The following is a 23294-nucleotide window of genomic DNA, read 5'->3' as shown; positions in this document are numbered from 1 at the left end:
AGAGCACAAATCTCAGGGACCACGTTGAGGCTCCCTCACCCTTCCTGCCTCAGAAGGTTCATCTCCACTCCCAAGATTCATTCATTCATTCAATAGTATTTATTGAGAGCTTACTATGTGCAGAGCACTGTACTAAGCGCTTGGGATGAACAAGTTGGCAACAGATAGAGACAGTCCCTGCTGTTTGACGGGCTTACAGTCTAATCGGGGGAGACGGACAGACAAGAACAATGGCAATAAACAGCGTCAAGGGGAAGAACATCTCGTAAAAACAATGGCAACTAAATAGAATCAAGGCAATGTACAATTCATTAACAAAATAAATAGGGTAACGAAAATATATACAGTTGAGCGGACGAGTACAGTGCTGTGGGGATGGGAAGGGAGAGGTGGAGGAGCAGAGGGAAAAGGGGAAAATGAGGCTTTAGCTGAGGAGAGGTAAAGGGGGGATGGCAGAGGGAGTAGAGGGGGAAGAGGAGCTCAGTCTGGGAACGCCTCTTGGAGGAGGTGATTTTTAAGTAGGGTTTTGAAGAGGGAAAGAGAATCAGTTTGGCGGAGGTGAGGAGGGAGGGCGTTCCAGGACCGCGGGAGGACGTGACCCAGGGGTCGACGGCGGGATAGGCGAGACCGAGGGACGGTGAGGAGGTGGACGGCAGAGGAGCGGAGCGTGCGGGGTGGGCGGTAGAAAGAGAGAAGGGAGGAGAGGTAGGAAGGGGCAAGGTGATGGAGAGCCTTGAAGCCTAGAGTGAGGAGTTTTTGTTTGGAGCGGAGGTCGATAGGCAACCACTGGAGTTGTTTAAGAAGGGGAGTGACATGCCCAGATCGTTTCTGCAGGAAGATGAGCCGGGCAGCGGAGTGAAGAATAGACCGGAGCGGGGCGAGAGAGGAGGAAGGGAGGTCAGAGAGAAGGCTGACACAGTAGTCTAGCCGGGATATAACGAGAGCCCGTAACAGTAAGGTAGCCGTTTGGGTGGAGAGGAAAGGGCGGATCTTGGCGATATTGTAGAGGTGAAACCGGCAGGTCTTGGTAACGGATAGGATGTGTGGGGTGAACGAGAGGGACGAGTCAAGGATGACACCGAGATTGCGGGCCCGAGAGACGGGAAGGATGGTCGTGCCATCCACGGTGATAGAGAAGTCTGGGAGAGGACCGAGTTTGGGAGGGAAGATGAGGAGCTCAGTCTTGCTCATGTTGAGTTTTAGGTGGCGGGCCGACATCCAGGTGGAGACGTCCCGGAGGCAGGAGGAGATGCGAGCCTGAAGGGAGGGGGAGAGGACAGGGGTGGAGATGTAGATCTGCGTGTCATCTACGTAGAGATGGTAGTCAAAGCCATGAGAGCGAATGAGTTCACCGAGGGAGTGAGTGTAAATGGAGAACAGAAGAGGGCCAAGAACTGACCCTTGAGGAACTCCAACAGTTAAAGGATGGGAGGGGGAGGAGGCTCCAGCGGAGGAGACCGAGAATGACCGGCCAGAGAGGTAAGAGGAGAACCAGGAGAGGACAGAGTCCGTGAAGCCAAGGTGAGATAAGGTATGGAGGAGGAGGGGATGGTCGACAGTGTCAAAGGCAGCAGAGAGGTCAAGGAGGATTAGAATGGAGTAGGAGCCATTGGATTTGGCAAGAAGGAGGTCATGGGTGACCTGGGAGAGAAGTCTCGGTAGAGTGGAGGGGACGGAAGCCAGATTGGAGGGGGTCTAGGAGAGAATGGGAGTTAAGGAATTCTAAGCATTGATTGTAGACAACTCGTTCTAGGATTTTGGAAAGGAAGGGTAGTAGGGAGATAGGACGATAACTGGAGGAGGAAGTGGGGTCAAGAGCGGGTTTTTTTAGGATGGGGGAGATGTGGGCATGTTTGAAGGCAGAGGGGAAGGAGCCCTTGGAGATTGAGTGGTTAAAAATAGAAGTTAAGGAAGGTAGGAGGGCAGGGGCGACGGTTTTAAGAAGGTGAGAGGGAATGGGGTCCGAGGTGCAGGTGGAGGGGGTGGCACTTGCGAGGAGGGAGGAGATCTCCTCTGAGGATACTGCAGGGAAAGTAGGGGAGGGGGTTGTTGGGGGGAGGGGAGAGGCGGAGGGGTGACTTTGGGGAGCTCAGACCTGATCGTGTTGATTTTCGTGAGGAAATAGGTGGCCAGATCATTGGGGGTGAGAGATGGGGGAGGGGGAGGAACAGGGGGCCTAAGGAGAGAGTTAAAGGTCCGGAACAATCGGCGGGGGTGACGGGCATGGGTGTCGATGAGGGAGGAGAAGAAGCTTTGCCTGGCGGAGGAGAGGGCAGAGTTAAGGCAGGAAAGGATAAATTTGAAGTGTGTGAGGTCGGCTTGGTGCTTGGACTTTCGCCAGCAGCGCTCAGCAGCTCGAGCATAGGAGCGTAGGAGGTGGACGGAGGAGGTGATCCAGGGCTGTGGGTTAGTGGAGCGAGAGCGGCGGAGGGAAAGGGGGACCCGAGCTGGCCAGTGTAGCCTCAGTTCATAAATGTAGGGCTCAGAAGCTCTCCCACCTGGAGCGGAGTTTGTGTTTGCATGAGCCAAAATGTTTCTGGCCTCCACATGTAGCGAGTCTCTCACCGGCCATCCTGTTCTCTGCCAGTTCATTCTGGGTCTGGCTCTCTTTCTCTGTTCCGCCTTCCTCTTTTTCAGAGTTAACCGACTAGGCTGAGGTAAAACCCCTTTGCCTCCCAATCGTTTGGAAATGTAGTGAGCACAGGTCCTGTTGTAGCAGTCATTGAGGTCTGTTCCCTGACAGGGCAGAAGCTCGCAAGAGACTGTGGGGAAGAAGAGGGACTTGGCACTCTTTCTCTCCTGCCAGGGAGTTCTGATTGCTGGCCTCCTACTAGGGTTACAAAGCCCATCCATCCAAATCGTCTCTTTCTGTTTTAAAGTCCAAGCAACCAGAAAGCAGAACACCAGGGTGCAGTTTGGGAATCTTAAATTTCAGGCAATGCCTGGATGAATTATTGATGTGGTCGAGTGTGTTTTCAGTAATGTGGGGCATAAAATGAAATGAATGCATATCCATACTTGCCCTGAACTCTCGAAAGTGCATGCTAATAAACAGAATGATAACCCAGCATCACTTTGGCCTTGTAAGATTTACAAGGGAAGCGCTTTGTTTTTTCCTTTTCCCCCCTTTATTTCTGTTCTCGTTTTTGGTTTCAGCCACCCTGTTCTAAATTCCCTTCCGTGCAGCTACTTGCATCCTTACTACTTGTTTTCAATTACTCATAGAAGTCCAGTGGTGCCTTTCTCTGGGTACAGCTGGAGTTAGCATCTGTAAATTTCACTTGTCATGCTGGCTTCCAGCCATGCTAAATTATGCTTTAATTCACAATTAGTCGGCAATGGCAAGCGAGTAGAATAGAGAACATTTCATTTAAAATGGCCATTATACCACATCGTGATTTCACAAAATGATGAAGATATTGGAGAATAATTAAGATATCTTGCATTTTCCATTATTTAAAAGGGCTTGGTTTATTTATTTCTAACTTCTCTGGAGCGGCTCCTGCCATAATGATAGAAATACAAGAGATTACTTCTAAATAATTTGGGGTTTATAGGTACCCAAATTGTCAGTGTGAATTACTTTTCTTGAAGTCACTGATGACTTCACTTTACCTGGGAGGTGAAGATCTGTTTGCCAGGAGCAATTGCATCAATAAGATGCAGCAGAAATCAAGTGGAGCTGCAGGAGCCCAAGAGAGGACCAGCGAGAGCTGGAGTTAGATTGGGCCGATCAATCAATCGATCATTGGAATTTATGGAATGCTTACTGTGTGCAGAGCGCTGTACTAACTGCTTGGGAGAGTTTAATATAATGATGTAACAGACACATTCCCTGCCCACAGTGAGCTATTAGTTTAGAGGACTGGATTGATGTGGAGCGCCTTGCGTGAAAATCCAGGCACCATAGAACTTGGCCTCTTCCAGTTCCTTCTTACTTGCTCTAACTCTGTCCTCTCTTCCGGGCAACAACAATACTTCTCATCCCTCATCGACTCCCATGGCCACTGCCTCCACCAATGAATCGAGACATTTTCCTCCCACCCGATACCCCCAATGGCCCCCTCTCCCCCCACCTCACCCCGATGGTCCTTTGCCATCAGAATCAAAGTTATCTGGGTGCTCTCCCCACCACATCTCGGAGCCCTCTCCTACCTCCTCAACCTCTTCTCTCCTCCTCCTCAGCCATCTCTCAAAAGGAAATCTCCAGGCCACTTTCTCTGTTCCACTGTGCTGCCGACCCCGTCTCTTCTCACCTTCTCAAGTCACTTGCACCACTCTTCTTCCCTCCCCGATGACCATCTTCAACTACTCACTTTCTGCCAGCTCCTTCCCCTCACCTCTAAAACAAACCCATGTCCCCACTAACTTATCCATCCCTCCTTCTCTGAAGGGTTCTTTACACCCACAGCCTCCACTTCTTCCTATGTACCTCACAATCTGGTTTCACTCTTCTGAGAATGCTCTCTCCAGGATCACCGCTGGCTTCCTTCTTGCCAGTGATCTCCTTGACTGCTCAGCTGCTTTGGACCCCATGGACCATTCCCTCCAGGAAAGACTTCGTAACCCTGGTTGGTCTGACAGTTCTCTTTTGGTTTTACTGCTACATCTCCGGCTGATCCTTCTTAGTCCCTTTGGCCAGCTCCTGCTCTGCTTTTCACCATCTAACTACAGGTATCATCAAGGCACTGTTTCGGGTCATCTGCTCTTCCCAATCTACACTCACTCCCTTAAGAATAATAGTAATAATAGTAATGATAATAACTCTGGTATTTGTTAAGCGCTTACTATATACCAGGGACTGTAAGCACTAGGGTGTATACAAACAAATGGGGTTGGACACAGTCTCTGTCCCATGTGGGGCTCATAGTCACAATCCCCATTTTACAGATGAGGTAACTGAGGCCCAGATAAGTGAAGTGACTCGCCCAGGGTCACAAAGCAGACAAGTGGACTAGCTCAGATAAGAACCCACAACCTCCTGTCTCCCAGACCTGGGCTCTATCCACTACGCAACACTCTCTTGGGGGGCTCATCTGCTCCTTCAACTTCAACTACCCCCTCGACATGGATGACTCCCAAATCTACTTCACTGACTCTGCTTTCTCTCCTCTGCAGTCTCCCACTTCCAGAGCATCTCTAGATGGATGTCCCACTGGTACCCAACTTGACATGGCCAAAATCCAACATTCTATCTTCCCACCCACATCCACTGCTCCACCTAACTTTCCCAGCACAGCTGACAGCACATCCAATTATCTCTGTCTCTGAGGCCTGCAACTTTAGCAATAGTCTTGAACACTCTTTCAGTGTTTATATTCAACACCTACTAAAGAATGATAATAATAATAACAATAATAATTGTGATATTTGTTAAAGCACCTATTGTGTGCCTACTGTGGTCCCACATGGGGTTCCTAGTCTAAGTAGGTGGGAGAACAGGGATTGAATCCCCATTTTGCAGATGAGGGAACTGAGGCACGAAGAAGTTAAGTGATTTGCCCAAGGTCACACAGTAAGTATATGGAGGATCCAGGATTAGAACTCAGGTCCTCCAACTTCAAGGCCTGAGCTCTTTCCACGAGGCCACACTGCTTTCCACGAAACAAATCTGGTCAGTTTATCCTCCACTACATTTCCAAACTCTGCCTCACGTATCCCTGCCTCTTATCCATGTGACCACCATACTGGTCCACTTTTCGTATCCCAACTCGAGTGTACGCTCATTGTGGGCAGGGGGTGTATATGTTATATTGTTGTGTTGTACTTTCCCAAACACTTAGTACAGTGCCCTGCACACAGTAAGTACAAGTGATTGATTGATTGCTGCATCAGCCTCCTTGCTGTCCTCCGTACCTTCAATCTCTCCCCTGCCAGTCTATACTTCCTACTGCTGCTCAGATCATTTTTCAAAAGCACTGTACATCTCTCCCCTCTTCAATAATCTTCGGGGGTGACCTAGTCCTCTCTGCATCAAGGATAAATTTCTGACCATTGTCCTTAAGGCCCTCAATCAACTCTTCACTGTAGACTACTTCTAAGAACAGAGCACTTGTCTTCATTTTCCCAAACTTTGTCTTACCCCCCAAACTAATATCTGGCCATGTCTTATTAAAACAAGCCACATTGCAGGTCATTTTATCTTCAGAAGGTGTCCTCGGGGAGGTTTGACTGTACATATTTTCCATTGTCTCCCTCGCTCTATTTTACGAGCCTCGCGTGCTGAGATCATAAAAGGAGTGCCGGGTTTTTGAATGGAAGCTCCAAGCAGGCTGTGAGACTGAAGCACAGCTGAAAGCAGCCCTGGACGCTGCAGCTGACAGGAGGACAACACTGGGCTCAGGCTGGGCATAGGCGCGGAGCAGCGGAAGGGTCATTTTTCTCCAGGTTTGGAATTGAAATGCAGCTAGACCCACTGGTCTGGTTGCATTAATCAGTAGGAAGGGGACCTAAAAGAACCATAACCTCTTCATCCCACTCGCCAGTGTTACGCAAGATCCTCCCGAGCCTGGAGAATAGACCATCGGGACCTTTTGACTTCAGCTGGGAGGAAAAGCAGTTTCTCCATTATGACTCCCTGGTAGGCCTTAAATCAAGGTTTGGGGAAGGATGATGGATGCCCAGCCTTCCAGGGTACTGCCGCCTGGTCACTTTGTGGATGCTGTCTCTGGTTTGCCCCGAGCTGTCTGGTTCACGTTCGATTTCTGTTCGAGAGGGCGGATCGGGCCAGTGGGGGCTGATGGGCAGAAAGCCTAGGGACCACATGCTTCGAAACAGATGCTTTCGTCCTTTTGGCCTTGAACTCACCTGGACGCAGCTCCAGATTTGAGTTTTTCTCTATGTAAAAACAGGTGAAGATTGCGCAAATGCAAAGGTGAGGATAAGGCAAGTAAAGGAATAGGATCCAATTCACTAAATGTTTGGGCAGCTGGCTTACCAGTGGTGGGAAATGCCAAGGAAAGAAGAAGTAAGAGAGTTAGAGAAAGACAGACCTGACAAGTTCAGTGGATTTCTAACTGGCAAGACCTTGTGGTCCAGAAAATCCATTTCCTGCCCAGGTTCCCCATCGGGGAGCTGAGTGGCCATAGAGAAGGCAGGATGATCCAAATTAGGGATGTGGTGTTCTTCTGGAACTCCTTGGGAAATATGGGGCATATCTGCCATATCTGCTCTGAAACGGTCAGCCAGTACACCCCGATAGAAAGGGCTCTCCTGAAACAGACAGCCGGACATTGAAATCTTCAGGGAAATCAATGATTAAAAAGGTAGGGGAGGAATGAAACCACGAGGCAGAGTTCAGGCCAGGGTGAGGAAAAGAGGGGCAAAGAACAATCTTGAAAGCAGACATCAAGGATGAGAAGATTTTGGAGAGATAAGTCTTTAGAAGACAGAAAAAAACAGGTGTGACGGGGTCTTCAATAAGCTGGCATTATTTCAACCTGGTCCATAGTACAGGGCAACATCTACCGCATTGTCAGCCATCAGGCTGATGGGTATTGGAGTAAAAAAGCTAAAGATTTGTGAAGCTGAAAAGGACCTTGGTAGAGGTCTTAGTGTCCAGTCATATCTCCAGGGAGCACTTTACATAAACTATTCAAGGCAGGGCAAATGTGCCCTTCCTGCCACTCTTGACCTCTTTAATCCTCCTCTTTGCCTCTCTGTGCCTTTCAGGCTGTATTCTGAGCCATTCCCCTCACCCTAATTCCTGACCCCATTTAGTTCCTGTTTCATTCACTCAGTGGTATTTATTGAGCACTTACTGTATGCAGAGCACTGTACTAAGTGCTTGGGAGAGTATAATATGAGTAAATAGGCACATTCCCTGTCCACAGTGAGCTTACATGTAGGGAGAGGAGGCAGACCATACCACACTCTTGGCCTCTGCCTGTAAGCTGCCTGCATCCTCTTGCCAGGTGGCCCTTTCCTTCCCAGGTGGCTCCTTGTCTTTCCTGCTGCTAGGGGCTCTGAGTTTTTGACAACTCATGCCAGATGGAAACCCGCAAAAGACCACTTCCTCCTCAGCCCTCTCCAGTTCCTCCCTAACTCCTGGGGCCACCCTGGGAAGAAACCTTCCCTCCTTCTCTCCTGGGGGCCCCAACCCAGTCCGTGTCAAAGATGGCTGCATTGACCACTGTGGCAGTCCACTGTGCCATCACCCACCCAAACTGATTTTCATAGTCCCAAAGGGGAAGGTTTCTAGCACTTTGACCCCTGTAACTTGTGGGCAAACTCCCTCGATGGGCTGCCTCTTAGTTATCTTAGGCTACCGGTCTTGTGGTTCCTGCAAGACCATACTCTATGAAGCTCTGCAAATTCAGCTCTCTCTGCCTCAGGTGAGGAGGATTGATTGGAGCAGTTAAGAGCCCTCATTTAAGTAACGGGATGCAGGTCTGCTGAGAGTCCCGGTTGCTGGTGTTGGAACTTGCTCATTTCCAAGGAGAGTGGCTACATACACTTCCTTTGGAACTTGGAGTCAAGAAGAGATTAGTCAGTGAGTCGATCAATCAATGGTATTCATGGAGCACTTACAGTTTGCAGAGCACTGTACTAAATTGGTTGGGAGAGTACAATGCAACAAAGTTCAGTAGAAGCATTCCCCGCCCACATTGAGTTCATGATAAGAGAGAAGCAACAGTTCCAGCATCCTGTCTCCATCCCAAGAAAGATAATAATTACGGTATTTGTTAAGTACTTACTTTGTGCTAAGAGCTGGGATAGATACAAGATAACTGGTTTGGACTTGTCCTTGTCCCATATGGGGCTCACAATCTAAGTAGGAGGGAGTAGGCTTTAATCCCCATTTTAAAGATTAGGAACCCGAGACACAGTTAAGGTAAGTGACTTGCCCAAGTGCACACAACAGACAAGTGGCAAAACCAGGATTAGAACCCAGGTCTTCTGACTCCCAGGCCCGTGGTCTTTCCATTAGGGGTCACCCCAGTGGCTGTTTGGGAGGTGCAGATAGGGCCTTCTGGGGACCCCACTACTGGTTTTGTTCCTGCATTATCCAGATGAGGTTTTCTCCCACAGGATCAAACAATCACCAGCACAGGATTGAGGTCTTCCAATCTCCTCTAGACTGTAAGCTCATTGTGGGCCGGGAATGTGTCCACAAACTCTCTTGTATTTTTCCAAGTGGTCAGTACAGTCCTCTGTACACCATAAGTGCTTAGTAAATACCATTCATTGTTCCTTATGATTTATGGGGGAAGACATTTTGCGTCGACTTTCTCCAGCTCTAGAGTAGGCCTTAAGAGTAGCAAGGTGATTCTGCTTCCCTGTCTGGAATCAAGTATTTGTAGCGTCTTGTCTTATGCTATGGAGTTGTTTCTGACTTGAAGCGATTCCGTGGATGACACATCTCTTCCAGAATGCCCCACCTCCATCTGCAATCGTTCTGATAGTGTATCCATAGAGTTTTCTTAGTAAAAATATGGAAGTGGTTTACCACTGTCTTCTTCCATGCAGTTAACTTGAGTTTCCACCCTCCACTCTCTCCCATGCCACTGCTGCCCAGGGGAGTTTTGGCTTGTAGCAGATTGCCTTCCACTCGCCAGCCACTGCCCAAGCTAGGAATGGAATGGGTATGCCTCTGCTTGACCCTCCCTCCCGAAACCGAGACTGGTAGCATACTGGAAACTCTCCTGGTGCGATCCTGAGAGGGGGTTTGTAGGGTAGGAATCTCTAAATGTACTGCATTTCCCACCTGCCCCAATCCCACCAATCACATCCCTGAATAAACCCAAAGGATTTTAAAATTCCAGCCACTAGTAGGAATCTGAGTAAGACTGCCGAGGTGGAAAATGAAACTGTAGATGTGACTGTGACGACTAAATAATATCTAGTGACAGTACTTGTTTAAGGAAATATACACCATCTCACTAGCAGAGTGTTTATGACTCTAATAAATCTAGTTATTTTCCCTAGTGGGGAAATTCTTACTGATGTCTCCCAGTATCAAATTTGTTTGGGATTGTATTTTGGCAGCCAGGAGCAAATGATTTTATTAGTAAACTCCATAGTGTAATACAAAAATAAACTTGGAGAGTGTATGTCGTCGGTCCGCTGTCGGCTGGATAGCCAGGAAAAAGAGAGTATTTTCCTCACACATCAATGGAGAGGACATGAATTTGGACAGATTGGGGGCAGAAGAAAGAGTGTGGCAGTGTCCTGGCTTCAGGCTAATCGTGCCCAAGGGGTAATGGACTAAAGCAATCAATCAATCAATCAATCCATCAGTGGTATTTATTGAGCACTTACTGTTAGCAGAGCACTGTGCTACGCTCTTGAGAGAGCACAATGCTGGGAGTGGCCAGAGCCTTCCCGCTCCCACCAGCAGGGCAAGTGACTTTCATCTGTGTTGCCCAGTGCTATTACATGCTGGGTTGAGGAGGGGTGATTGTCCAGTGCTGTAGGAGCCCAGGATCCAGAGCCACCCTGCCTGAGGATAGTGATAGTGCCCCAGGGGTCAAGCCAGGAGCCCCAAGGACAGTGAGGTTCTCTCAGGCAGACTTGCCTCACCGGGGTTCACCCAGACACTTTCCAGCCTTTGTGGTTCCTGATTTGCAGGAAGAATAGCTTCTCTGGAGGGTCCGTGTCTTCTCCATGCTGCAGCCAGAGATTTCTCAGGTTGTCAGGCTGCAGAATGGAGTTTCCAGGATCAAAGTTCCTGGACACTGGGGTTAGCCTGGGAGACATTATGGGAGGGGGGCAAAGTTAGCAGTGGGGCAGAAGTGGTGCTGCTCTTTCTTGATCTAGCCCCTCTCCTCCTTCTTCCCCCTGGAATTTTTCCCCAAACCTCACTTCCCATACCGCTTACCAGGTTAATGTCCAAGTGTCTCCTAATTAGTCAATCAGTCAATCGTATTTCTTGAGCACTGACTATGTGCAGAGTAGTGTTTTAAGTGCTAACAATACTAACAATAAACAGACAATAAAATTCCCTGCCCTCAACGAGCTCACAGTCTAGAGTGGGAGAATTAGTCTAATCAGTCTGACCCCGATGCCAGGTTGGTGGGTCCACTTCCTCCTGACTGAGCTTAGTCAGCCTTGAAGAGACTTCAACAGAGGCAATTCAGTAAGAGAACCCCACATGAGACTCACCTATAAGGATCAAGAAGAAAACCAAATCAGTCATATTAGTTATATTTATTGAGGACTTACTGTGTACTCTGTAACACATTTGATAGACACGTTCCCTGCCCGCAACGAGAAGCAGCGTTGCCTAGTGGCTAGAGCCTTGGGAGACAGAAGGACCTGGCTTCTAATCCTGGCTCTGCCACTTGTCTGCTGTGTGACCTTAGGCAAGTTACTTAACTTCTCCAACCTCAGTTACCTCATCTATAAAATAGGGATTAAGATTGTTGGTATTTGTTAAGCGCTTACTATGTGCAGAGCTCTGTTCTAAGCACTGGAGTAGATACAGGATAATCAGGTTGTCCCACATGAGACTCACAGTTAATCCCCATTTTACAGATGAGGTAAAAGAGGCACCGAGAAGTTAAGTGACTTGCCCACAGTCACACAGCTGACAAGTGGCAGAGCCAGGATTCGAACCCATGACCTCTGACTCCAAAGCCCAGGCTCTTTCAACTAGGCCACACTAGCTGTGTGACTGTGGACAAGTCACTTAACTTCTCTGTGCCTCAGTTACCTCATCTGTAAAATGGGGATTAAGACTGTGAGCCCCACGTGGGACAACCTGATTCCCTTGTGTCTACCTCAGCGCTTAGAACAGTGCTCTGCACATAGTAAGCGCTTAACAAATACCAACAATATTGTTGTCTGTCTCCCCCATTTAGACTGTGAGCCTGTTGTTGGGCAGGGATTGCCTCTGTTGCCCAATTGTACATTCCAAGTGCTTAGTATAGTGGTCTGAATATAGTAAGTGCTCAATAAATATGATTGAATGAATGAATGAACTTGTATCTACCCCAGCGCTTAGTACAATGCCTGGCATATAGAACATACTTAAAAAAATACCATAAAAAAATCTCTGTGTCAATCTCCTTTCATGCTCACCTCCTCTACCCACCTTAACACTTTCTTGAATTATTTCATGTTCCTGCCTTTCACCTGCCCATTTCTTTTAGACTCTCTCTGAGTTTAAAATTGATCAGGGCTTCAGAGGTTGTGAAGATGGGGGAGAGCTGTGATCTGGGGGATTAATCGGAGAGAAAATTCCAGACAGCAGGGAGGGTAAGAGAACGGAGCCAGAGGTGAGAGCAAGCTTGCTTGGGAGGAGCTTAGAGTGCAGCCTGGGGATTAATAGGGAAGAGGGCAGGTATGTAAGAAGGAGAAAGCTGGTGGAGAAAGTTAAGGCTCTTTAGTGTGATGTGGAGGGATATTGGAAGACTTTAGAGGTTTTAGAAGGGGAAAGAATGTGAACAGAGTGACATTTAAAGAAGATAATCTGGACTGTGGAGCATAAACTGATGTGATTCCCTTTGCCCTTCCTGAATTCCTGTTGCTCGTGACCTCAACTCCTTCCCTCAGCTTGGAGCTTCTTCCTTCAGCAAACGCCAAGCACTGTGGCCTGTTGGAAGGAACATGGTCCTGGGAGTCAGAGGACCTGGGTTCTAATCCAGATTCTGCTCATGGGCTGCTGTGTGACCTTGAGCAAGTCACTTAACTGCTCTATGTCTCAGTTTCCTCATCTATAAAATGTGGGTTAAATCTTCCTCCCTCCAATTTAGACTGTAAACCTTATGTAGGACAGGGACTGTGTCCAACCTGATAAACTTGTATCTACCCAGCACTTAGTACAATCCTTGAAACATAGTAATCAATCATATTTATCGCGTGCTTACTGTGTACAAGGGACCGTACTAAGTAGTTGGGAGAGTACAGCACAACAATATAACAGGCACATTCCCTGCCAACAATGAGCTCACAGTCTAGTTGGGGAGACTGATATTAATATAAATAAATGAATTATGGCTATGTATGTAAGTGCTGCGGGGCAGGCTGAGCGGAGGTGGTGAATAAAGGGAGCAAGTCAGGGCGATGCAGAAGGGAGTGGGGAAAAAAGGAAATGAGGAGCTTATTTCAGGGAAGGCTTCTTGGAGATGTGGCTTCAATAAGACTTGAAGGTGGGGAGAGTAATTGTCTGCTGGATATGAAAAGGAAGGGCTCCAGGCCAGGGGCAGGACGTGTGTGAGAGGTCAGTAGCAAGACAGGCGAGATCAAGGTGCAGTGAGTAGGTTGACATTAGAGGATTGAAGTGTGTGTGCTGGGTTGTAGTAAAATAGAGAGGTGAGGTAGGAGGGGATGAGGTGATTGAGTGCTTTAAGGCCGATGGTAAGGAGTCTCTGTTTGATGTGGATGGGCAACCACTGGAGGTTCTGGAGGAGTGGGGAAACATGGCCTGACTATTTTTGTAGAAAAATGATCTGGGCAGCAGAGTGAAGCAGGGCTGGGGAGAGATAGGAGGCAAGGAGGTCAGTAAGGAGGAGAGTAGTAAGGACTAAATAAGTGCTTAACAAGCACCACAAAAAAAAAAAGACAGAAAAATCACTGAGGATGGTGATATAATTACCTCTTCATGAGGTGCCAAGACCTGTAACTGAGGTGGTGGCCCTTAATCTGGTCAGAAAGAAAGAAGCCCATCTGAGAAGTATTGCAGAGGAAAAACTGTCAGGATTTAACTAGACTGAATATGAGGATTAAAAGAAAGTGAGGGGTCAAAGACAACACCGAGGCTGCAGACTCTAAGTCAGGAAGACTGGTGGCGACTTCCTCGGAGAAAAGTTCATTCGGGGAAAATGAATTATCTTGATTCCCCTTCACACCAAGTTTCAGGGGATTTCTCTGGTAAATTGGGCCTGTACTGGCTTTCAAAGACAGCCTGTGGACACCCAGACAACTCAGGCACACTGCGCAAAAAGCAGTATCTGATCAATGGACTGCTCCTTGCTGATATTTGGAGAATTAATCCTTAGGGGTGGGGTGTGTGTGGGAGGGGGTGGGGGGGAGGTGCATGTGTTGTGTTGCTTTATTGCAGATATAACACTGGTATCAAATTGGCTGATTTTGCAATGCCAGGTTTTTTTTTAAATAATCTTTTGGTGTTCTGCTGCTATTTAATCTGCCCAATCATTTAGCCTCCCTGATAGCACAAATGCTGGAAAACTTAGATAAACTAGCCGGAGAAATTAGCTGGGAGGTGCTCCCGAATCCTGGGGACCTGCCTGCAACAAACACATTCGCTCTCCCCCCCACAGAGTAATCTGGAATCGAATGAGGCTACTGGAGAAATGGAATTTTCATGATCCCAGCCCAGTCATGAAGATAAGCGTTTGTACTTTCGGGTAGATTAATTTGTTGGAGGGAGAGGTAGGTGAAGTAATAAAACCAGGTCAGTTAACTAGTTTGCAAGGGGTGTTTACATGAGGATGCTCTGAGCAGCCAGGATGTAGGTATCCTATTCAAAATGTTCAGGGGCAAGGAAAGAGCCAGGATAAAAATAAAGTATTTAACTGTATAAAGATGTGACAGTTTTTTTTTTTTTTTTAGTAGCCCTCCAAATAAAATTTGAGCTAAATCACTGGAAAGGTAAATCCAAAGGGGAGTGATTTTTGTCCTCCTTTTCAGGGTTCTCTAAGAGAAGCAGCATGGCCCAGTGGATAGAGCATGGGCCTGGGAGTCACCTACCTAGGTTCTAATTCCTGCTCCACCATTTGTCTGCTGTGTGACCTTGGGCAAGTCACTGAACTTCTCTGTGCTTCAGTCACCTCATCTGTAAAAAGGAGATTGATTATGAGCTCCATGTGGGACAGAGAGTGTCCAACCTGATTAGCTTGTATCCACTCCAGCACTTAGTACAGTGCCTGGCACAGAGTAAGTGCTTAACAAATACCATTAAAAGACAAAAAACAAAACAAAAACAAAATTACACTCTGGAAGGCATCAAATTAGCTGTGATTTGGAAGTCTTACATTAGCCACCTCACATAATTCCTGATTTAGTGAGGTCTCCTGGTATTGTTCAACCGCTAACCCTTCCACTTACTGGGTTGGAGAAGCTTTCAGTTTTGGCTTTGTCTTCAGAATGAGAGGAATACTGGGCAGGCATTATTCTTTCTTTTATGCCTTTGGATACCTCTTAATCATCAGCCATTGGTTTCTGGAATAGCTGAAGGGATTATTCAGTAATAAGCATGAGGATTTGAACTCACTACTTTTGTAATATGACAGCAAGCTATCCACTAAGAATACTATCTCTGTTCATAATCCACGGGCGTTTCCAGATGTGAAACAGGCTACAGAAGTGAGGGGTCTGGACTGTTTCCCGTTTAAAATAGAAAATGAGCTCTTGCAAAGAGGAGAAGTTGTGTCATAAATATGAATGATAAGGCTATAGAGTGTGACCAAACCAGGGCTCCAGCCATTCCACGGGATTTGCACTGCCTAAGAGGAAAACTTCCTTGAAAATTGCATCTGGGAGTTTCATTTGGCCCTTCAATAAAGAGTTTGTGCTAAGCAGAGTGGTTTTCTTGATGTCACAAGTGGTTATATGGAAAATAAAGTAATCAGCTTGGTATTGGAAACATAAAAAATGCAGAAGAATTTCTAATAAACCCTGCCTTGATTGGAAATTACAGTGGATTGGAAAGCACTAAGCATGAGACTCTAACCCTCTGAGTGGAACGCAAAAAAAAACTGCATCATTCATTCATTCAATAGTATTTATAGAGTGCTTACTATGTGCAGAGCACTGTACTAAGCGCTTGGAATGTACAGATCGGTAACAGATACAGTCCCTCCCCTTTGATGGGCTTCTAGACTGTAAACTTGTTGTGGGCAGGGAACTTGTCTACAAACTCTGTTGTATTGTGCTCTCCCAATTGCTTAGTACAGAGCTCTGTACACAGTAAGCAGTGAATAAATACCCATGGATTCATGTAAAATTAGCTGCACAGAGCTCCTGTTGCAATGGCCAGCTCTTACAGCATGGCACCACATCATTCTGGCCAGACTGCCCAACTCTGGCTATGCCAGAATGCGAATTCTCACCTCTGAGGTCACTGCTGGAAGCGGGGCCCTACTTAGGCTTAGTTTCCTCTCTTCCTGGGCCATCTGCCTCTTCTTTCAAAGGATGAGGCTTGTGGTTCTGGTCTGCAGAGTCGTGGCCTGGGAGTAACAGTGATGGTCTCTCATGTATCTGGCTCTCAATTTCTCAGGAAACTGGAGGCCTATTAGGTGAAATGAATCGAGTCAGCAGATCTGAGTAAAAATAGTCACAGGATGAAACTTGAGGTCCAGCAATCAACCTGCTAAATTTTTTCTCTAGGGTGAGGGTGTGTATTATCACAGTCAAACCTAGAATCCGGGTGAACCCCAAAGCCTCTTGTGCTGCCCACTACCAGCCCCACCCCCACCCCCCTGCAATCCCGCTACTCCTCCCTCTCCCCCAAAAGTTTCAAATCCCCAGTCTACCTCAGACTGCTGCAGGTCCCTCTTCTGGAATTCCACAAACCTTTTACCCATCCCACACACTGGCTTCAACATGACTTTCCCCCATCAGGTCTTCCCCCAACTTGTACACCAAAACAGCACTCTCCTCTGGAGAGAAGGTGAGAGTTCTCTCAGCCAGGCCCAGCCAGAGCATTGAGTGGAACCTGTATCGCCAGTGGACTGAGAGATCAATTGCTGTCATTCATTCACTCAGTCATATTTAGTGAGGGCTTACTGTGTGCAAAGCACTATACTAAGCACTTGGGAGAGCTGTCTGATGGTGGGTTGCTGTTTTGCAGGTACGAGGCATCGCTCTTGGATTTGGTTCAAGCCCTGAGCCCCATCTCTGCACCCAAAACCCAGCTGCCTTCCTCTGGGTACCTGCACAGCCGGACCCTGAACCCCGGCCCCTCCCGAGCCCATCACCAGCATCCCTGCTGGGGTCTGGCGGGCTGGCGCAGTCCAGCTGAGGAGTTGGAAGAGAGCCGGATCCTGGAAGACATCTTCTTTATCTGATGCTGACCAGTGGGCTACAAGATTTCTACAGGGTTTGGGCTTGGAATTCCTGTCTCGGCTGTGGGTTTGTTTCATGAATCATTGGCAATGACTGAACAAGGAACTGGGCCCCCTCCCCAAGTCCCTCGCTCGGCAGTGGACCTTCTGTGCCACCTGCAGTGTCCTCATAGCCCGAGTCCAGTCTGTAGGGGAAAGGTTAGCAAGAGCCTTTCGAGTGCCACAGAGTGATTTTTAAGCGAACAGAAGACATTTTTTCCTCTGCCTCCCAGAGCCAATGGGAGTCACCCTATATCCAGTCCCATGTCTCAAGTCGGTTTCATTCTGGGCCTTTGCTGGGTTACCGTTTCCGGAGGGCCGTCTCAAAAGGTGTGAGGAGCTCTCACTGAGGTTTAAAGATCATTTCGCTCTAAACAGTAGATTCTCTGTCAGTTAGGGACTTCCACAGTACAAGCTCTTGAACCTACCCAGAGCAATGCTTTCCCCTGTGACTCTTCTCCACGTTGTAGTGCCATTTGAGGCTGGGGCTTTTGGGGCTACCTGCCTCCCCTCAACTCCTCAGTGGGGGCAGCTCAGCTTAGCCTCACCAGATTGACACACACTGATTGGAAGGTGATGGTGGTGGTAGCCAAGGTAGTGGCGGTGGTGATGGCGGACGCAGCACCAAGGAAACCTAGTTCTTGCCCTCTGAACTAGGCAGGAGAGACCAATAATGTCACAGGGAAAGGAGCTTTCAGGGCCCTTCCATCTGGGCCCATCCAAGATCTTCCTCCACAGACTTGCACTAATTTGAGAGCACTGCCTTGCTGTCCTGTCAGGAAGACCACTCTAATTATTTCCAATAGCAGCCCGGAACACACATTTCCCCTTTCAGCCTTCAATTATTCATGCCGAATCTATTTCCGTCCCTCCACACGCTCTCCCGTCGGCTGCAAGCCCTTGTTGTTTCGGGAAGCCTGCCAAACGGGGAAAAACGGCAGCAGATGGCCGTGGGCCGGGGTCATCGTCTGTCCCAGGGTGCAGCGCTCCAGAGGGTTGAGCCCGGTGGTCTCCTCTGTCACTCATCCCCAAGAAGTGTGGGCCTGAAATAGGCCTTCAGAAGAAGGGAGAGGGACGGGGCCAGGCGTGGACCCTGCCGGGGGCTCATTCTGGACCGCCAAGCCAACCCTGTGCTGCAGCCTCTCCCCGACGCCAGGGACCGGTCATGTTTTCGGACCGGGTGGTCCCCTGGGCTAGTTCGAACCTCCTCTTCTGTCAGGCTGAAAGCCTCTCCCCCTCACTGGAATGTAGCCAGGCCTAATGGGTTCCAAGAGGGAGTTGAGCGACGGAGGTTGCCCTCCCAGGGTAGATCGCGGATCGAGCAAGGGCCTGTGATCCTGAGAACCAGGTGTAAGATCTATTCCTCATCACCCTCAGTGCCAACCACCTGTCCCCAGGTGTAACCCCACTCACCAATTATCTGGGTCCCCACCCACCTGTCCCCAGGTGTAACATCTCTTCCTTCTAAAACTCAGGCCAACTACCAGTCCCCAGCTATAACATCTGTCCCTCATTATCATCTGCCCCAACTACCAGTCGCAGTTGGAAATACTCTTTCTGGGAGTCCCATCTTCCAGTGTGGATCTTCTATTCTGAGCTCCTCCAGCCCCCTGCCTGCTGCTACCACCTCCCAAGCCTGGGGGAGTAAGTCAGTGTGGCCACTTCAATCCAGACTCTTCCCTTACCCCACTCTAGGGGCCTCAGGGTCGGATCCTCTTCCCCAGAGCAGGCCAACCTGCAGCCTTCCGGGGTGCCCATCTTGGGGACTCCAGGCAGAATCATTCCATGGAGAACATCTGGGACCTGCAGGAGCACCTGAGATGTCCTGGCTTTCGCTTCTCTTGGGGCCCAGCCAGGAGAGCCACAGGCTTTTTCCAGGCTGCTCTGCAGCCCGGTGCTCTCAGTGATTTGCATCTAATTAGCTCCCTGAGGCAGCTGACCTTGTCACCCTGCTGCCTCAGCTCAATCGTTTACCCGAGAGCCGGGCTGGCTGTGAACCCATGGACTTGGGAGAGGAGGGTAAACAACGACAGTACAGGAGGCCCAAAGAAGCCTCTGCTTTCACATTCCCCATTTCTGGACTTAGGGGCCCATCTCTTGCCAGAGATGGACTGAATTCTCCAACGAAAGCCCTCCTTCCATGATTGAGTGTTCCAAGTTTGGCCCGAGGTAGGATAGAGGGCACAGCGTGAATGTGATCAGCAGCTAGCGTGACTCATACTGATGCTGAAGCCCCTCGCTCAGGACCCAGGCAGTGCTCCCCTCCCATGGTGCTTCAGGCTTTGGGGAGTGGAGATGGTCAGTTCCTGCCTCATTCCCCACACGTGACCTCATGTCTCCCAGGCCAGGTCTGGGGTGGGCTTGGGACCTGGCCCTGCATCTGGCCATGGGGACCACCTCTGGGAGCCAGAAGGGCTTGTCCTCTGCCATGGGAGAGCCCCAATTCGCCCACCATACAGGGAGTAAGATGGAAGATTTGCTGCAGTTCACAGAAAAAAAGGTATCGCTGAGCAAACCAAGGCGAATTCATGGAGTGTTCTCATCTCTGGCTCAGAAGGAGTCCAACTTAGCTCGCAAAATTCTTGGTGGTGTTCAGACGGGGCCTGAAGGCTTTGTGGTCCCTTTTTAGGGGTCTCAGTTGGGCAAGAGGGCTGGGCCGGGGTAGGCTGTCCTCACTTCAGATGGCACAGGCTCTTGTTCATCAGGTTGCATTTCTTGAAACCATTATACAGAAATAACCTACTGGGTCCCTGGCTTTTGGCATTGCTGGGGGAAGCTCCCTCTCACAGATGTTTGTCCTGCAGCTTCCATTCTGCCCAGGAATCTGATTCTGCCCAGTGGCAATCCATCCCAGAAGCAGCCCGTGCCATCCCCTTTGTTTCTTCCTCTGCTGGGTCTGGGAGCTGCAGAGAATAGCACTGTCCTCGGAGGTCCCAGCAGTGGGGGATGTGGTCCCCCCAGCCAGACTCCTTCACATACCCACAGGACCCCACTGGTGAAAGATGTCTAAGGGCAGAATTAGAAATAGGGAGATGTGGATAAACCCTGTCTGACTCCCACGTACCCTGCCTCCTGGCTATTCTCTCTCCACTGTGACTTCATCCCCTTGCCTCAAGACGCTCCGGAAAGGACATTCCAAAAGCGCCAAAATATTTCCAAGGTGCCTTCCTCATCACTTCCAAGCGACCCCAGCAGCATGCTGGTGGATCCTGGGGTCCCATTCCGTTCCAGGGTTTGACACGGGGAGTGCCCCAGCTGGACCACTAGAAGTGTAAGGGGGTCAGTGTACATTTTACTCTGTTCTGTAGTCATAACTGTATTTAAAGGGGACTGAACTGACACCATTCAAGGGTTCCAGGGACTTAAGAGAAACACATCCCTTTCCTCTTTACACCCCCACCCCCAGTCACTCTTTTTGCGCACCCCACTGAATCAGAGGGCTTGAAGGCTGCGGGTTCTTCTCGCATGGCGAGCCCCCCGGACTCCATGTTAGAACACCACATCATTTCCAATCCAAAGCACTGTAGAATATCATCAGTCCCAAAATGGAGGCACAGGAGTGAATTTCCAGCTACTTCAAACCCTTAATGTGAAAATCCCCAAATTAAAGGATGGAAACCACAAGTCTGGCAGGGTCCTTCCTAGGGGGCACCTCTCTTTTTCTCTCTGCCTCTCTGAAAATATTCCCCAGTGGAGTTGCCATCTCTGGGGACTGCCCTAGGCCATTGAGCCCTTGGAGTTCCAACCCATGGGAGCAGCCATTGTGTTCACTTCCATCTCACCTGGCCCCTGAGAGCTTCAGAGGAGGACTGGAAAAAACAAAACAAATGGAGGTTTCTGGCCCTTTGCTCTTTGTTGCCTGCTGTACTCCTCTCAGGACTCACCTTACTTCCTCACCCATAAAAGGTCTGCTGCTCTGTACTTCCCTTTCCAGCCCACTCTGTGCCCTCCCCTCCACCCCCTGTCCAGATAACCCCAGATGAGAAGCCTGGAAGCCCAGTGTGGAGAGAGGATGAGGAGGAGAACTGTCCCGAGCCTCTGGTGTATGTTCGTCTGCAGGGTATCCGTAACCTTCTCTTGCTCAGCCTGTGAACTCCAGAGCGGGGAACTGGTCCGAGCTTCCTTTGGTCTTGACCACTCAGATCCCTGCATGGTGTCTTAAACATGGGGGTGCATTTATATCTGTGTGAGATTTTTAAGTTAATAAATTATCTGTGTGATTTCTGCTGTGGCCCTAGTGTTGGAGTCTTATTTTCATTAAATAACTCAGAAAACCAGGGACCAATGGGATTCAAAAGCTAACTCCAGACTTTATCTGGCCTGATTATCTTGCATCTACCCCAACACTTAGTATACTGTTTGGCACAGAGTAAGGGCTTAACAAATACATTATTTTTATTATTATTGTTATTAATTACCAAACAGTGGGCCGGTCACATCTGCAAGCACTTGGGCTTTCAGGGTTCAACTGCCATTCAGTTAGAAAGTTACATCCCAATTTCAGGCAAAAATGTAAACACTTGATTGAGAGCAGGGATTGTGTCTACTTACTCTATTGGAGTCACCTAAGTGCATAATAGAGTGCCCTGCAAATGGTAAGCACTCAATAAATGCCACTGGTGGATTGTATCATGGAACCGCCATCTCTCTGGGTAAATCTTCCCAGCACTGGTCTCAGCTTCCCCTCATTGCCTGCTAAAACACCTCTTTATGTTCACCACCAACCCCTTTGCTCACATCCTCCCTCTGACCTGTAACTCCCTCCCACCTCATATATTACAGACCACCATTCTCCCTACCTTTGAAGCCTTATCAAAATCACATAATCTCCAAGAGGCCTTCCCCAACTAAGCCTTCATCTCCCCTACTCCCTCTTCCTCCTGGATCATGTCTGCATTTTATTCACGCCTCCCTCATCCCCACAGCACTTGTGTACACATTTGTAGTGTATCTTAATATCTGTTTCCTCCCTCTAAATTGTAAGCTCCTCATGGTCAGGGAATGTGTTTACCAACTCTGTTGTATTTTACTCTCCCAAGCGCTTAGTATAGTGCTCTGCACACAGGGTTAACAGACTCAGAGAAAAAGAGGCCTCTTCCAAATCAGCACCCTGCCCCTCTGGAGCTCTGTCCCCATTGTGTCTTTGACTTCACCAACAATTTCCAGAAGATCAGAGTGGGGCCTGAGTGGGGCCACACACAGAGCCAAACTGGACTCAACCCCTTGGACATGAAAAGTCAGGTGCTCCCAGAGTCATTTATGAACAGTGCTAAATTCAGTGCCTGGCATATAGTAAGCCCCTAAATACCAGTTTTTTTTTCAAAAAAAGATGTGCTGCTGTAGGGGGAGAAGCAACGTTGTCTAGTGGATAGAGCACAGGCCCGGAAGTCAGAAGGACCTGGGTTCTAATCCCTGCTCCACCACTTGTCTGCTGTGTGTCATTGGGGAAGTTACTTAGCTACTCTGTGCCTCACTTACCTTATCTGTAAAATGGGGATTAAGACTGTGAGCCTAATGTGAGACAGAGACTGTGTCTAACCTAATTACTTCAGTATCTACCCCAATGCTTAGTACAGTGCTTGGCACATTGTAAGCACTTAACAAATACAACAATTATTATTTTCATTTTTATTAAATGTTCAGGACTCAGGCGGGGCCCGTGTCACCGTGGGAGAAGGTGACAAGGTCAGTTCTTGGCTTATCACCAAAAATGAGTACATATAAATCTTGGCTTGTGAAAGGGCACAACAGTGAGGATAACAACCACATATGACACAAAAACGAGTGGTACCTTAGCCTTGGTGAAGTCAGGGGAGCGGAGCAGTCCTGCCCAGTGGGGGAGAAGTGAGGCAGAGGGAGTCAGGTCGAGGCTCTGGCCCGAGGACAGTGGAGGTGTCCTTGTGTTGGAGCCTTTAAGGAAGGTGCAACAAGATAGAAGCAGGTTAGTGGGAGGACCAGCTCACCGCTTATAAGAAAGTGGAGGTAGGCTGGGGATAATTTAAAAGCTGGATAAGCCACTTAGGGGTAATCAAGAGTCGACTATATAATTGCAGTCCCCCCTGCAGCACATCTCAAACTAGGATGATTAAAGAACAACACGCCCCAAGCTAGTAAGAGTAGCATCATCCTAATTACTTGTCTGTCCCAGTGACCCCCTCCTGCTCATCTCCTTCACCCAGATCAGAATTTAATAAGGGCTCTATGCTTGTGGGCCAATCCAGAAGTTTTGGGAGGTAACTTGGTAAAACAAGCACACAGCTCAGGAGGTGTTAAATACCTTAAGCATGC

The 23294-nt window shown here is 48.7% G+C and overlaps 1 protein-coding gene and 1 non-coding gene across 4 annotated transcripts in view; one reads left to right on the top strand and one right to left on the bottom strand.

Annotated features, from left to right (window-relative positions):
* KIAA1328 (KIAA1328 ortholog) overlaps positions 1 to 21238 on the top strand; it is a 320218-nt gene extending 298980 nt beyond the window's left edge. For all 3 annotated transcript variants that reach the window (XM_029060661.2, XM_039911486.1, XM_029060660.2), the window contains one exon: positions 16754 to 21238. In XM_029060661.2, the coding sequence (XP_028916494.1) occupies positions 16754 to 16970 (217 nt within the window). In that variant the 3' untranslated portion in view covers positions 16971 to 21238. The remainder of the gene's footprint in view (positions 1 to 16753) is intronic.
* On the bottom strand, positions 9528 to 9665 carry LOC114810749. Its single transcript, XR_003758444.1, has one exon. It is a non-coding gene; the product is annotated as a small nucleolar RNA SNORA7 (small nucleolar RNA).
* Positions 21239 to 23294: the final 2056 nt, after the last annotated feature.

This window comes from Ornithorhynchus anatinus, chromosome 3, assembly GCF_004115215.2.
Source record: "Ornithorhynchus anatinus isolate Pmale09 chromosome 3, mOrnAna1.pri.v4, whole genome shotgun sequence".
Classification (NCBI taxonomy): domain Eukaryota; kingdom Metazoa; phylum Chordata; class Mammalia; order Monotremata; family Ornithorhynchidae; genus Ornithorhynchus; species Ornithorhynchus anatinus.
The sequence above is the reverse complement of the archived record's forward strand: the minus strand, read 5'-3'. Positions and strand labels throughout refer to the sequence as shown.